The 15,371-nt window shown below is 46.4% G+C and overlaps 1 protein-coding gene across 2 annotated transcripts in view; it reads right to left on the reverse strand.

Annotated features, from left to right (window-relative positions):
• Positions 1-12,030: 12,030 nt before the first annotated feature.
• Positions 12,031-15,371, reverse strand: part of Etf1 (eukaryotic translation termination factor 1) — a 28,716-nt gene continuing 25,375 nt past the window's right edge. For both annotated transcript variants that reach the window (XM_003477398.5, XM_063232172.1), the window contains 2 exons: positions 14,557-14,704; positions 12,031-14,316 (listed from right to left, as the gene is read on the reverse strand). In XM_003477398.5, coding sequence (XP_003477446.1) covers positions 14,234-14,316; positions 14,557-14,704 — 231 coding nt within the window. In that variant the 3' untranslated portion in view covers positions 12,031-14,233. The remainder of the gene's footprint in view (positions 14,317-14,556; positions 14,705-15,371) is intronic.

A 15,371-nucleotide genomic window follows, 5' to 3' on the forward strand; every position in this document is an offset into this window, starting at 1 on the left:
TTGGAACCCTCTCTCTCTGAACCCTGGAACAGAAAACTCCAGGCCTTCGGAATGCCTAACTTTCTTCTGGAAAGATCTCTTTCGAATCCCTGCTGGTTTCGCCCTTCATTCAGGGCTCCAGTCAGCTGGGAAGAGGCTAAAGCAACCCAAACTGCGGGTGTCTAGGTACTCGGCCTCCCACTACAGCCCATAACGAGAGAGGTCACAGCGGGCCAAGACGACACGCGGGGATGCTTTCGCCGGCATCTTCTCATCTTATCTCCCGCACCCTCGGCTGAGGACGATGGGAGGCTCAGACTAAGGCGTTCCCCAAGGTCACAGGGCGAGCGCGGGACGTCGGAATCCCGGGCAGCTCAGGGAGGCGCCAGAATCGGGTGAAGCTCGGGCTGCTCGCGCCGGGGGCGGGGCCCGCGCCTTGGGGGCGGAGCCTGGGAGCGCTTGGGGCGGGGCCGGCGCGGCGGCGGAAGCGCCTCCATCTCGGGCAGGCTGCCCGCCCCGGCCCGCCCTCGCCCGCCCCGCGCCTTGTATGGCGCTTCCTCCCCGAGCCCTACAAGGCGCTTCCTTCCCTGCCCGAGGCCCATACAAGGTGTTTCCTTCCCGGCGCGTCCGGCCGGCGGCCCAGCCCTCGGGGCCGCCCGCGCACGGGAGCCAGCTACTCGGGGACCCTGCCAAGGAGGGGGCGGCCAGCGGGAGGCGGCGGGAACGCGCGGCCTTGCCTTGGTGCTGCCTCCCGCCCGGCCCGGCGGAGGGAACGCGGGCCTGGCCGGCCTGGGAGGCCCTCGAGGAGGCCCAGTGCCTTCCTCCACCCTCAGAGGTCAGAGTCCCCACACCCCCTCAGTGGTTTCATGTTTTGACCGAGTTTTCTCTCGCACCCCTGAGTTCAGCACGCCCTTGCTGGAGTTGCTTCAGCAGCTCGCAGCTCACGCCCTAAACCTAGCGTGGTGATACATCCTGCCGCTTCTCCATTTACCCTTCTCGTTGCATTTGGCAAATTGGCCTTTGGTGGTATCTAACCGCTTGTTTCTTTCCTTTGTTGTCGTTTTTCGTTCTTTCCTTCCTCTCTTACCCCTTGGAGACCGTGCCGAGCCCTAAGGCCCAGTCTGGCCTCGGACTCCTCATCCGCCAGCTTCAGCCTCTTGAGTGCCAGGGTCACAGGCCAGAACCTCCTCGCTGGGCTGCTTCTCCCGGCTTTTTATTCAAACTGTCCTTTCTGCCTCGAAAGCCTTTCTTACATCATTCTGGTAGAACGAATGCAGCTGCTACTTATTTATTCTTACTTGGTTCAGATTTCTGGCACTGTGTAAATCTTTCCCACGTTTACCCTCCAGACCTGTATACCCTAGAGGCACCGCTTGTTTTTGTTAGTGCAGTTGGCCTTGTCTTTGCATACTTACTTCCCACTTGAGAAAATAATTGTTATAGTTGAGAGTACAGGCAAAGGACCCTGTTGTCAGGTCTCCACTATCCCTTTTCACCTTGGGCAGAGGTCCTTGACTTTAGTCTGGTCCTAAGCTGTTCCGTGGCCATGCTCCCTGTGGCTTGGAGGTTCAGAAGCCCTGAACCCTACAGGAGTCCTTTGGAGAAGTGTGTGTGTGTGGGGGGGGGGGGGGAACCACAGCAGGGCCAGATGTTCTAGTGTTTGGGGGTGGCACACTGCCTACTAGATGCCCTCAATGCAGTCCAGTGTCTGTACTTGTTCAACCTCGCAGCTCTGATTAATGCACTACAGCAAGAACCAGCAGCCCCTGCACACCCTCCCATTAGCTCCACCACAGTGTTAGCTGATCTGCCTGGAGTGAAGATCAGGGAGAGGGTCAGAACTTAGTAGAGGCCACAGCACAGCTCTCTTCAAAGTCCTGACTTTCTGATAGCAGGATACAAACCTCAGGTTTCCAGCTGGACCAGCTGGGAGCCTGATTGTGCTGCTTCTCTATATAACTGGAGACCAGGAAAGAAAGGTTCAGTGCATGGGGATGCATGGGAGAATATGCCAGAGAAGGAGCTTCTAGTGCTAGCAGGCTCTGGGCTTGCTCTAGAATAAAATCACTCACGGGCTTGCAGTCTTCAATAGCTTGCACACACGAACACTCACGCACACACTTTGACTACAAATAAGGGCAAAAGTTAAGAAACAATCCCTTCTCCCCGGCGCGCCCTAGTTTTGATGAGTGCCTGGGGATAGGGTTCATGGAGAGGCTCTCAAAGGCCCTCTCCATGAATTAGGAAGCCCTAAGTCACAGGCTCCACACCCATGGCTTCTGGCCTTGCTTCCCGAGGCTGCAGGCCGGAAGCATCCTATTCTGTTCGTCTACCACCTAGGATTATGGGTAATGTAGTCCACAGAGACGCGGTTCTCCGCGGTGCCTTCCGCCCTCTGCTGGCCACTGCTCTCACCTGTTCGAGGGCTGTCAGGATGGGGAGGCGGAGCTTGCTTGCAGGGCTGGGAGACCCCAAACTGAGAACCAGCTAGCACAGGGGGAGTTTGAAAGGAGGTAGGGGCACTCCCAGGCTGCTACACAACTTGTCGGAACCCCTGTTTCTGCTTGAGCAGGCCTTCTGGGTGAGAGGGCTTTGAGCCCTTGAAAATCCTGAGGTAGCAAGTGTCCCGGAATGCTCTGTTTTAAGAAAGACAACAGAAACTGGACAGGAGACTGAGAATTGCTGCGAGGTAGAGGCCAGCCTGAATACAGATGAGGCCCTGACTTAAAAAAAAAAAAATAAAAATAAAATAAAAAAGATAAAACAGTGCCCCCCCCCCAAAAAAAAAAAAAAGATAAAACTGTGGCCCTGCTGCTCAGTTTTGGGGTTTCTGGACCTTTTTTTTTTTTTTTTTTTTTTCCAGATTTTTTGTTTTGTTTTGTTACTGGGTATTGAACTCACAACCTTGCACTTGCAAGACAGGTGCTCATGCCATTGAGCTAAATTCCCAGCCCTAAGATGTTTTTGAGATATGTGACCCAAACAGGCTTGAACTCATGAGCCTCCTGCTTCAGCTGCCTAAGTGTCAGGATTATAGGTCTGCACTGCCATGCAGTTGCATAAAGGAACTTTTCTTCTGTTTTCCTATGCTTGCCTCTTTACCCAGATTATACATTCTAAGAGGAATAAAAAGAGAGGAACTAAATGGGGCATGGTAGTGAATATATGTGATCCTAGCACTTGGGAGGCTGAGGCAGGAAGATCCCTGGGAGTTCAAGGCCAGTTTGAACCAGTAGTGAAACCCTGGAGGAAGGAAGGGGCGGGGAGTGCACCAGAGCTGGCACAAGTCAGAAAGCCACCCAAACTTCTCTTGTGGCACTGCTCCATCTCTACCAAGCCTAGATTGAGTGCCACTTTTGTCCCTCCACCTCACAAAACCTTCTGCACAGTGCTTTCTGCTTTTCCCTTGCCTGAGCTGGCCACTAGATTGGTGTTCCTGATTGACATGGATTTACCTGGTTTAGCTCCTACAGCGCCATTTCATAGCACAGTAAGTAATTGTTGAATGAATTCGTAATAGCTAATACTGGTTGTGGAGTGTTTGTTACATACTTCACGGTCACTTTCTTTTTCTTTTCTCTTTCAGTAGGGGATTGAACCCAGGGCCTTTGTGTGGAGCTGCATTCCCCTCCTTTTAATTTTTTTTTTAATTTAAATTTAGCGACATGGTCTTGGAAAGTCACTAGATGGCCCAAACTGGGTTTGACTTTCCAGTCATCTCCTGCCTCACCCTGCAGATTGCTGGGATTATAGTCAGGCTTCTCATTGTCATATTTAATCAGTACATACCAGTAGGAAAACAGTTGTGGCCTGTCTTTCATGCAGATTTTAAGAGGCAGAGCTGTGACAAGCCCCGTGTCTGATATCAGAGCAGTGCTGAGCCTTAGCAGGGTGCTGCCTTCACGCGGCATGCACTCGGTCCATCAGTGCCAGATGGGCGAGGAGAGCCTTCCCCTCCTCACCTCTTGGAGTGAGTGTCCTCTGGCTGGCTCCACTATGCAGATAATGCAGACAGCACGCAGAGCTGCCAGGGAATCCTCTAAGAAGCTTACTAAGGAAGCCCTGCTCTCGCCTGCCAGCCGGGGAATCCTGAGGCTGTGGCTGTGGGAGCCAAGTGGGCGGCTGGGCTTGGAGGGTTGAGCAGCAATGTGTGTGTGTGTGTGTGTGTGTGTGGCCTCTGCAGCTCTTTCTAGGGACTTCCTGTTTCTCAATTCCGGCTTTTTTTTTTTTTTTTTGGTACTGGGGATTGAACTCATGATCTGGTGCTTGCCAGGCAGGCGCTTATGCCACTGAGCTAAATCCCTGGCCTCTCTGACTAATTCTTAGTAGTGTGTGACTTGTATGTGATCATCTCTTCATGAAACCTTCTTCCGTGGCTTCTGTGTCTGTGTGCATGTGTGTATGAGTGTGTGTGAGCGTGCTAAGCATGGAACCCAGGGCCCTATATATGTGAGGCCTGCATGGTACCACTGAACCACAACCCCATGTTTCCATATTGCAGTGGGTGAACTCCTGGTTTTCTTCCATCTCTCCTGCTGCTCTGGAACCTCCTCTACTTGGACATTAAGTAGTTCCAGAGCCTTCAGCTCCAGCCCCATGCCCTCTTCTCAAACAGCACTTGCCCAGAAGGACCTCTTTGAAACATAAATCTCAAGCTGTCATCCCCTCACTTATAGTACTCAGATTCTGCAGGATGCATCTAGTCTTCAGCGCTGCCTTGGAGGCTCTGCTAGTCTGCCCAGCTGGTCTGTGCAGCTTCCCCAGCACAGTCCCGCTTAGCTCTCTGGGCTTCATGCACAGTGGCCACCATCTCCTTCAGCTGTGTTTATGGCACTTGGGGTTGCTCTCATTACTTGTCCTGCCTTTTTTTTTTTTTTTTGCAGTACTGGGGAATTGAACCTAGGGACCACTGAGCTACATCCCTAGTTGTGTTTTGGTTTTGTTTGTTTTGAGACAAGGTCTCACTGTGTAGTTCAGAATGACCTCAAACTCATGGCAGTCCTCCTGCTTCAGCCTCCTAAGTGTCTGGATTGTAGTCCTGTGGCACCACAATTGGCCCTCGTCATTTTTATGTTGAGACAAGGTCTTGCTGAATTGCCCAGGCTGGCTTCAAACATCACAATCCTGTCTCAGCTTTCCAAGCAGGTTGGATTATACAGTGTGTGCCACCGTATCCGACTGGGATGTTCCTCCTCCTGTCTGCTAGGTCAGATTACCTTGTGACAGGACCTCTATGTCCCTCCTGAGGTGTGTTCTAGAGTTGGGATTTCCTATGCATGGGAGTGATCCAGTAGTGAGTAAGCCCACAGGGATAAGACCTCTGTCTCTTTTATTCATGACCCTATTGTTGGGCTAGCAGAGAGCATAGCTGTATTAGATACTTCTTTCATGTAACAAATAGCCACTTTAATACAACTTAATTTATTTGATAGAATATTTAATAAAACTTAGGTTTTTTTTGAGACAGAGTTTTTATAGTTTATGTCCGAATTTGAACTTGCTATGTAGCCTAGGTTGGCCTTGCCTCAGCCTCCTGTGTTCGGTGGCGCCATCTCCTCATCTATTTTTAATTTGAAGAATCTGAAAGAAAAATATGTTCAAGGCCAGAGAGCTAGTTTAAGTAGCTAGTAAGAATTTAAGTATTTCCCTAGACAGTTGGCCCCAGTGTCTGTGTTGTTAAAATTCCTGCACTGCATTGCTGCGCCATCCCTCAAGTACTTCTTGAAAAAGGAAAGGTGGGTCACTCCTGTAGTCCCAGTGCTCAGCAGGCTGATGCAGTAGGAGGCTGAGGCAGGAGGATCAGCGAGTTCAAGGCCAGCCTGGAGTACATAGTGAAACCCTGTCTCAACAAAGGACATAAAAGAGACAAGGCATAAGCAGTTGACAAAGACAAGGCATGAAAATTCAAGGCATAAGCAATTGATACAATAGGGTGACAATTTTTGGTTAGGCAAGTCACAATCCAGAATCCAGTTGAAATATTTTAGGGGTCTCATGAAACCAAAGCAAACTTGAACCTCCTTTCAGGTATCTCAATGGGACCTTCAAGATGACTCTGGGGAAATGCTCAATGTCAGATAGGCTGAGTTGTTCCCCGAAGTCAAAGAATGAAGTCTAAGGAACAGTGGAGGTTAAGAGTAGGAAAATGGGGGCTGGGGATTTAGCTCAGCGGCATAAGCACCTGCCTTGCAAGCAGGCAGTCGTGAGTTTGATTCCCGGTACGGATAAAAAAGAAAAAGACCAAAAAAAAAAGAGTAGGAAAATGTACTGGGGAAAACGAATGGGGAATTAGAATAGCTCCTGAGACAGGAGAGGGGTCTGGAATGGGTTGTCACTCTATCTCAAAACAACATTAACAAATGACAATCAAAGAGGAGGAGAAGAGGGGGCTATTCTTCTTTCTAATCATGGAAACACAAAATTGGAAAATTCAAGCTTCACCAGTAAAAGATATCTAAATCGTAATAAGCGTATGAAAAGATGTTCAATAATATAGTCATCAGGAACATGCTACCCAAAACCCGAATGACACTAGAAATGAACAATCTGAAAAAGAAATTAAGAAAACAATTCCATTTTTAATACCATCCAGAAGAAAATTTACATAGTAAATTTAACCAAGACCAGAAAACATTAATTTATGTAATGAAAACTATAAAACATTGCTGAAAGAAATTAAGGCCTAAATAAATGGAAAGACAGACTGTGTTCATGGAATGGAAGACTTAATATTCTTTTTTTTAAATTTTTTTATTTTTTATCGCTACCCGGGATCGAACTCATGACTGCCTGCTTGCAAGGTAGGCACTTAAGCCACTGAGCTAAATCCCCAGCCCCTGACTTCATATTCTTGAGATGGCACTTTTATCTCAGAGTTGTTGGTGGCAGTCGGGGACCCTGACCTCGGGTAATTTGGAAGCCCAGAGAAGCAAGTTACTCTAGATACTTAGGCTGACCCTGACTCACAGGGAATTGATTTCAAAACAACTTTCACAACTCCACTTGGCTGTTGGCCACCTTTCCTCTCCTAATTTCTGTCTCTGGCTTTAGGACACTCACTTGTCCCTTTTGGGCCTCCCTTTGCTCCTCTTCAACATTGGAGAGAACAGGGGTTAGGTAAAGAATAACGTGGTCACCCACAGGTTGAGAGCACTGGTTTTGGAGCTGTAATAGGTATCTGTCAGTCATACTGGCTCCTAACTTGTGACATGAGCAAATGAGGTCATTCGTTATGTTGTTTTCTAGGCTTCAGTTTCCTACTTTCTTTGGTGAAGGAATTAGGGTGAGGTTTCAAAGCCTTTTTTCCCTCTTTGGTACTGGGGACTGAACTCATGACCTCATACTTGCCAGCCAGGCACTGTGCTGCTGAGCTAAATCCCTAGCCCTAAGGCTTTTTTTTTGGGTGGTGGTGGTGGTGGTGACAGGATTTCACTGTATGGTTTATTATGCCGGCCCAGAACTCTTGGCAATTCTTTTACCTCAGCCTCCTGAGTACTGGGATGGTATGTGTATACCATCATGCCTGGCTTTAAGTCTCTTTCAGGGGCTAAATTTATGATTCCTTAAAAATTGAAAACAGTACAGTGCTGTGGAGAAGAGATATATAAGGAGGTGGCTGTGGAAGACTGAGACTTAGGCCATGGTCTAAGACTCATCCTTATAGTTCAGGCTGCCTTGGAGCCTCCTGAGTTGACTTTCCTGATTTCTGAGAATGGGTTCAAAGATCCTATCAGCAAACTTTGCTTTCTTTCTGTCCTTCAGAGTTGTTCACCTTGCTGGGGGGTCAAGGGCTGCCCAGTGAGCCCTTGTTCTTTACACTACCACGTCTCACCCAGCTCCACACCAGTCCCAAGGCTGATTCTGTCCCCTGGCCCTGGCTCTGACTCTGCTCCCTTCCAGCTTCAGCTCCTAGGCTCACTGGTGGACTCAGCGTAGAGATTTTTCCTGAATCTCAAACCCAGCAGAAAAGACTGAATTTAAAACAAAATTTTTTTTGAGATAAGGTCTTATTATGTAGCTTATTCTGGTCTTGAACTATGTAGCCCAGAATGCCCTCAAACTTGTGACAGTTCCCCTGCCTCCACCTCCCAAGTGCTAAGATTATAGGCTTGTGCCACTCCTACCAGGGGTTGAACTCACAACCTTGAGCTTGCCAGGCAGGCGCTTATGCCGCTGAGCTAAATCCCGAGCCCCTATGTGCCACTGCTTTGGCTATGGCTTTTTTATTATTAGGAATTGAACTCAGGACCTCATACTTGTGAGGCAGGCATTGTGCCACTGCCACTGAGCTAAACCTCTTGCCTGGCTGTGACTTCTAAATGCTGACCTTTCAATCAAACCCAGATTCTGAGTCAAAACCAAGCTTGCAGGAGCAATCAAATGAAAGCCATAAGTGTCTTGTGAACCAGGTGGAACCCAAATACTACTGCACTGTTCTGTAATGGTCATGATGACCCTAAACAGTTGGTTATAGGATGCTATGGTGTTCTTCTATACTACTGACATCTCAGAGATTCAGTGAATGTGCCTTACTTACTGTAAAGCTCCTGATGCATCAACATGTATAAATTTCCTAAGGAAACCAGTATTCTCTTACATAACCACAGCAGTTACCAAATATAGATTTAACATTCATACAATACTTTTAACCTATAGCCCAGATTTCATTTTGTTAATTGGCCTGCTGATAGTTTTAAGAGCAGAGAGAGGCAAGTTGGACATGGTGGTGTGGGCCGATAGTCAGCTACTTGGATGTTGAGGGGAGGGCTGGGGATGCGTCTCAGGGTAGGACTCTTACTTGCATCCAACCCCTAGCAATGCCCCACTTTAAAGAAAAAAAGACAAGGATAGGGGATGTAGCTCAATGGTAGAGCACAGGCTCAGTGTGCATAAGGCTGTAGGTTCATTTCTAGGACAAGAAATTAAATTAGCTTTGTAGTAGCATGTGCCTGTGATCCTAGCTACTTACGAGGCTAAGACAGGATTGCCGTGAGTTTAAGGCCAGCCTGGGCTACATAGTGAGTTGAGGCCAGCATGCACTACTGAGATCCTGTTAAAAAAAAAAAGCCAGGGCATACACTTTGGTATCTATAAAATTCCCTTATGCTTGTGATGCTGGAGAAGTTGCAAGAATCCTCTGCAAAGAGTCCATCTGTCTGTTCTTAACTATGGCTGTGGCTAAACTGGGCTGACCGGTGAAACTGTGTTGGAGGGGACAGAAATGTTCATGGGAACCTTCCAGATGCAACCCAGGTTGCTGGTTGTCTTTGAAAGTGGCATCTGTGGTTGACAAGGCAAGTCCACCTATCTTATAACCTGCATTTGCACTGGTTTTGGAGCCAAATAGATCTGAGTTCCAGATTTTGCTACTTAGTAGCTTGTGAATCTAGACAGAGAGATATAAACACTATCTACCTCATTTAAGTTTTTCCAAGGACTATATAACCTTCAAAGAATGTCAGCAACCAGTTATTTTACAGATGAATAGCTCAACTGAGATTGCGGAGTGCCAACAATACTGGGCAGGGCTGAAGTGAGTCTTCTAAACGGTGCTGTGTTCCTGTTTTCTTTGGTACATTGTTCTCTCCATTTCTGTAAAATTTTTTTTTTGGTCTCTTTCATTTTTTTTATTGGTACCAGGGATCAAACTCACGACTGCCTGCTTGTAAGGCAGGCGCTTATGCCGCTGAGCTAAATCCCTAGGGCCCCCCTTTTTTTCCATTTCTGTAAAATTTAAGGGCAAAGCAAGCTGTCCTAAATTCCTCTTGGTACTTGGCAGAAATCTGCCCTCCTAGTCTGCAGTACTACTGCACACCTGTAATCTCAGCTACTCAGGATGCTGAGGCAGGTATATCTCAAGTTTAAGACTAACTTGGAAAGTTTAGCAAGACCTCAAAAATAAAAAGCAAAAAGGGCTGTGAGTGTGGCTCAGTGGTAGAGTGCTGCTGGATTCCACAAAAAACATTAGGCTTCCAGTGACGACCATGTCCTGACTGGGATCCTTATAGTCTAGCGCCATCTTGTGGTCATAAGCATAAACTCACTGTGGCTTCTTTTAGACACCAGCATTGGTGGTGAAGGAACCCCTATTAGGAGCTCCCACATGGGCCCTGACTGTGCCAGGCACTGGACAATGCATTCCATATGCCATTCTCTAACCCTTATGGAGAAGGCCATCATTACAGGCAGGAAAGCCGATGTGCAGGATCTGGGTTGATCTGCCAAGCTCCCAGGCAAAGCCAGCCTTTTGATCTCAGATATGAAGCTCCTGCTTCTCACTAAACTAGCCAGATGGCTCTAGGCTCTGAGCACATCTACATGGGTGCCCAGACTCAGCACTTGACTTATACTGATAGGAAAATGGTTAGGAAGCGACTTACCTGATTACAGTCAAGCTAATGGCAGAGCCAGACCCTGGCCTCCAGTAAACTTGTCCTAAGCGCTTGTGGAGCCTGCCAACAAGTTTCTGGGAACAATCTTGGAGATGGCTCTCCCAGAAACAGTTCGTCAGACAGGGCTTAGACTTTAAAGAGAACCCCAGAGCTGAATGGCCTATATGTGGACCTCCAGTGCAGCCACATTCCTGGTGACCCATGGCACCAGGACTAAGAAAACAAGTCACCGTGTCCTGGTCCACTCACTGGCTCTAGTGTGAGACCTACACACCTTTTTACTAGTCAGTTCCTGTGTTCCTCAAGGCAAAGTCCCATCAGGATGGGACTTGGCAGATGAGAATCCCGGCTGGCACTCACTCAAATTGGCTGCAAGGAAGAAGCTGGCACGGGGCTTCAGTTCCACCTTGGCACTCAGCCCTGAATCTATGAGGCCTGTCTGGGAGCATCACAGCATGGGAACTAGAGCCAGAGAACAAAAGATGGCAAGTACTGCAGGCTCAGGCAAGCGCAGCACCCCACACAACCGGCACTGCTGTGCCACCTGCAACAGTTTCGCCCCAAGAACATCACCGAGGGATACACTAGGAAAACTTACACCTCCGCTTGCACAGGCATGCCTGCCCCTTCCCAGAGGCTGAATGGGTTTCATCAGGCTATCTCCTGGATCAGAGGAGAAAATGGGTTCAAAAAAAATGCTCAGAAAGCAAAGGACAGGGCTGGGGATATAGCTCAGCAGCTCAAGCGCTGGCCTGAAAGTGTGCGTTCGCTTGATTCCCCGTAACAAAAAAAGCTCAGCCCTGTTCCCCTGGGCTGGCCAGCCAACTTTGCTCTTGGATGGGGCTGTTACTCCTCCTCAGAGCAGGGTACCAAGGATGGGGGTAGGTGAAGGCAAGGCCCAGCCTAGCTGATGCCCTTCCATCTGGGCTATTACAGGGCTCCTACAGCAGCAGATGTAGAAGGAATCAACTTTTGAATTAGGCATGGGATAAACTTTTGGCTTTATCATTTTTAAGCTGCTGATTAACCTATTTAGGTTTAAAACTTTTTTGGTGATGTTGAGGACAGAACCCAGGGTCTCAAACATGTCATTAAGAGCTGTACACCTACAGCCCTCATCACTTACTAAATGTGAGTATAACATCTGGAATGTGGAGAGTTTTGGAGTAATGTACCTTTTTTAAAAAAAGTTTTCTTTTGAAGTATTATGTGGAATGGGAAGACATATAGATCAGTTTGGCCCTAACTAATCTCAGCACTCTGAGACACAAGAAGATCACAAGCTTTAAGTCCATCCTGGGCAATTTAGCAATTTACTGAGTCTCTATCTCAAATTTTAAAAAAAGGGCTAGGAATATAGCTCAGTGCCAAGGACCTGGATTCAGTACTCAGTATACTGTAACAAGTCAAATAAACAGATATCCCAAATCAATTTGGCCTAGCAACCTGAACTTTTCCTCTAACATAACCTTTGGATTGTTACCTCAGACATCCTTTGCATACACTCTGACATAGACAAGTGTGATGAAAACAACTTAAACCTACAACCAAAAATGTATCAGCCATGACTAATCTGACATTTGCTTTGAAGAACTTATGCTGTCTCCACAGTTCAGACTTTTCTAGGAACAGTCCTAAAAAATCTCAAGCACACAAAGTATATTCTTAAATATGGTTTAATACTCTTCTCCATTTCTGTACATCACAACACCAAGGTTTCGCTGCTTAGGATCTCTCTGCAGAGGCTATAGAATGCAAAGGCTACGGTTTTCACCCCCTCTTATTTATGTGTTTTTATGTGTAAGTGTAATACATATCAGTATATATTGATACACACATCAATATATAATGCAATATATATCACCAAAGAGAACACATTGATTAAAGAAATACAAAAATTTGGCATCATTTCCAAACTTAAATAGTAAAAATAAAACTACAAAAGGAGCTGCATACCCTAAATGTATCATGTGTAACAACAAGCATATTCAAAAATGTAAATTTACATCCAATTTCTCTGGTCTTGTCATATCACATCGGACCCATTTACAATGGCAAAACCCTAAGGTACTGCTGTGAAGAGAGCATGTTTGCTCGCGCTTGGGTATTCTGCAAACAAATAGCAGAACCCAAAGCAAAGCCTGTTCTGGTGAAACCTCCCATGTTGGTGAACACCAAAGAATCAACTCTTCTCACTGGGGTTGAGATATCAGGTTATACATTGACAGACAGTAATTTGGACCTCAGAGTACAGTGTAAGAACCAGAAGCTTTACATTTAAGACATACTCCCTTCATTCAAGTGAAACAGGATTATTGGAACGATAGGCAGGTCTGTAACCGGGGAACAAGGAGCTGGTTCAGACCAATAAAGCTACAAGTGACTGAGTCAAGTCAGTGAAGAACAGCAGTCAGGCACTAAAGTGTTAAAAGTACCCACTTTGAAAACCAAATACATCCCACCATCTTGTCAGTATGGGGGTGATACCAATTGACTTTAAAAACCTTTGGTCCTTCAAAGTCTATTTGGTATGTACTTTTCCCATGCTACTACTGGGCACATCCTACACGCTTTGTTCACTGTTACCACCTCGAGCACACCATGACCTTGTAGTCAGCTGGTCTGACTTGTAGCCCAGCTGTGAAGCATAAACTTCAAGTTTTCAGATCAACTTTTGGATCCAACACGGTTTTAGCCCATGGTGCCAGAAGCTGTGTCCCATCCCTTCCCACCCCTGCCCTTCCCACCACCCTCCCGTCATTTCTTATGTGAGGTGCTTATTAAGTCCCACATTTGAAACAGATGCCCGACCCCACCAGGGGTTCATAATTACATGCAGTCATACATGTCTTGCCTGTTGTTCTTGAGAAAAATCCTGTAGTTCATTTAAAAAAAAAAATCAAAAATTCACATAATCTCATGCTACCCAACACAAGGAAACACGACCACCTCCCTTGTACCAAAGATATACCCAAGCAAAATAAAGTGATCTTTAAATTTTTTTGCTTCCGCTTAAATTGCATGTTTTATTTCTCCCAATCCCAGCAATAGCACACAAGCCCCATCATATCCATCCCAAACCAGTTTTAGTAGGCTGAGACTACGGGGACCCTTTTCAAACCAAGTGAGTGATACAAAGGGCTCCCAAATGCTGGGCAAAAATGTGTCTGCCGAACAGATGGAAGTAAACAGTGCACTGGCCCCAATGCTTCGTCAGCTTGACATCGCAATGCAATCTGCATCCTTGAAACTGACAGTCTGGGGAGGGGGTACCAGGGAGTGAAGTTGAAATTGCTTCCTATTAGCTCACCCTTTCAACATTAAACAGAGACCAGGAGAGAAATGGTTCCAACATTTCACCACGTATATTTCTTCTTATGCAGTCTAAGCTGAGAATGCCATGTAAATGGGTCACTGCGAAATGCAGCAATTTAATTTTTCTCCAATCAAAATCAGAAACAAACCAGAATGATCTCACTTCTATTAACTTTTGAAGGTTTACAGCAGTTAAAGTATTTTTGCTTCTATGTATGAAGGTTAAAAAAATCATTTTTTTCATAAAATACAAGAGCAACCAATTTCACCATCAAGTAAAAGTAAAAACTGGGATTCTTTTTTAAATTAGTCCAAAGTGGCATTTAGGAACTTAGTTGTAGGCTGCTGTGCTGACACCATGACAAACCAAAGTGTAGGGCTGGATCTGGTTTTGTTTCGGTTTTCTTTTCAGTATCCAATGCTCACGGATTAAGTTCTGGAAATGTTCCAATTGTAAGGCAGGGATCTGTTTGGAATCCACCACGGGTATGCTCCTTGGGTTGGATGCTAGAGGGTGAGGCACGTTTTGCCGGACCCATGTCGACTACCTAGTAGTCATCAAGGTCAAAAAATTCATCATCTCCTCCTTGGTATTCCATTCCCTGGAAATCTACTCGGTACCGCAAGATACCTGGAGAAACAAACCAAAGGGTAAATGGCTATATTCATGGAAAAGTCACTAATAAGGGAAGGCCATTTTCGTACAAAGACTGAAAATTGGTCCAGGTAAAGAAATGTTAGTAGCTACCTGCTGCTCTAACTACTAACTACTTGATTCAAGTAGACGATGAGTACACTTCACTTTTAAGGGAACTTATTTCAGCCTGGCCCAAAGCCCTTGCCTAAGACCACTTGCTGCTATGCTTCTTACCTCCAATTCCACCAAATCCTTTCACAAATTGGGATCCTTCTTGTGACTTATCTGTGACAATTTCCAATGTAGCTCCAAATTTTTTATAGTTGTTAGCAAACCATTCCAAAAGGGGCATGCTTTCAATCAGCTCATGTTCCTGTCCTGTCTACAGGAGACCATCAGACACAAAAACAATAGGATTAGGCCGTATCAAGGCTTAGCCAGTCCCTTCAATCCCCTACCCACCATTCTTCCTGCCCCATTCATACTTGTGTGCACAATGAAGTGAACTCTCCTTTCTGATAAATGAAGCAGCAGAGAAATTCTGATCGTCTCAACACTCTATAGTCTTAGTAATGAAATGTCAAAACACCGCATCAGTGGTTTTTCAACTTATTCCTACTGTTAACTCCAGAAATCAGGCTATTGTAGTGTTTCTATATAACACTCATCCAACAGCTCATACACCTGCTTTTGGAAGCAGCCTCATAAGGACAAAGTGTTCCAACTCAGAATTTGAAGACGCTACCACTTCAAAGCCATGTCGTATGGCAAGGTAACATTTCTAACTGATGGTGGATTTAGACCAAACTCAGAGATACCACTACATTGGAAGAACTAAAAATGAAGAAAGCAGCACAAGTTCAGCAAGGAGAAAGAAACACTATTCACTGAAGCTTCCTCAGTCAGCTGTGGTAGTACACGCCTGTCATCCCAGGACTTGGGAGGCTGAGGCAGGGAGACTGCTCTTTTGAGACCAGCTCTGGCAACCTAAAGATGCAGGCTCGAAATAATAAAATAACAGAAGGACTCAGGCTTTAGCTTGGTGTGGA

Source organism: Cavia porcellus, unplaced genomic scaffold (assembly GCF_034190915.1).
Source record: "Cavia porcellus strain 051 isolate PalLab524CR breed Dunkin Hartley unplaced genomic scaffold, mCavPor4.1 scaffold_21, whole genome shotgun sequence".
In the NCBI taxonomy this organism is placed as follows: domain Eukaryota; kingdom Metazoa; phylum Chordata; class Mammalia; order Rodentia; family Caviidae; genus Cavia; species Cavia porcellus.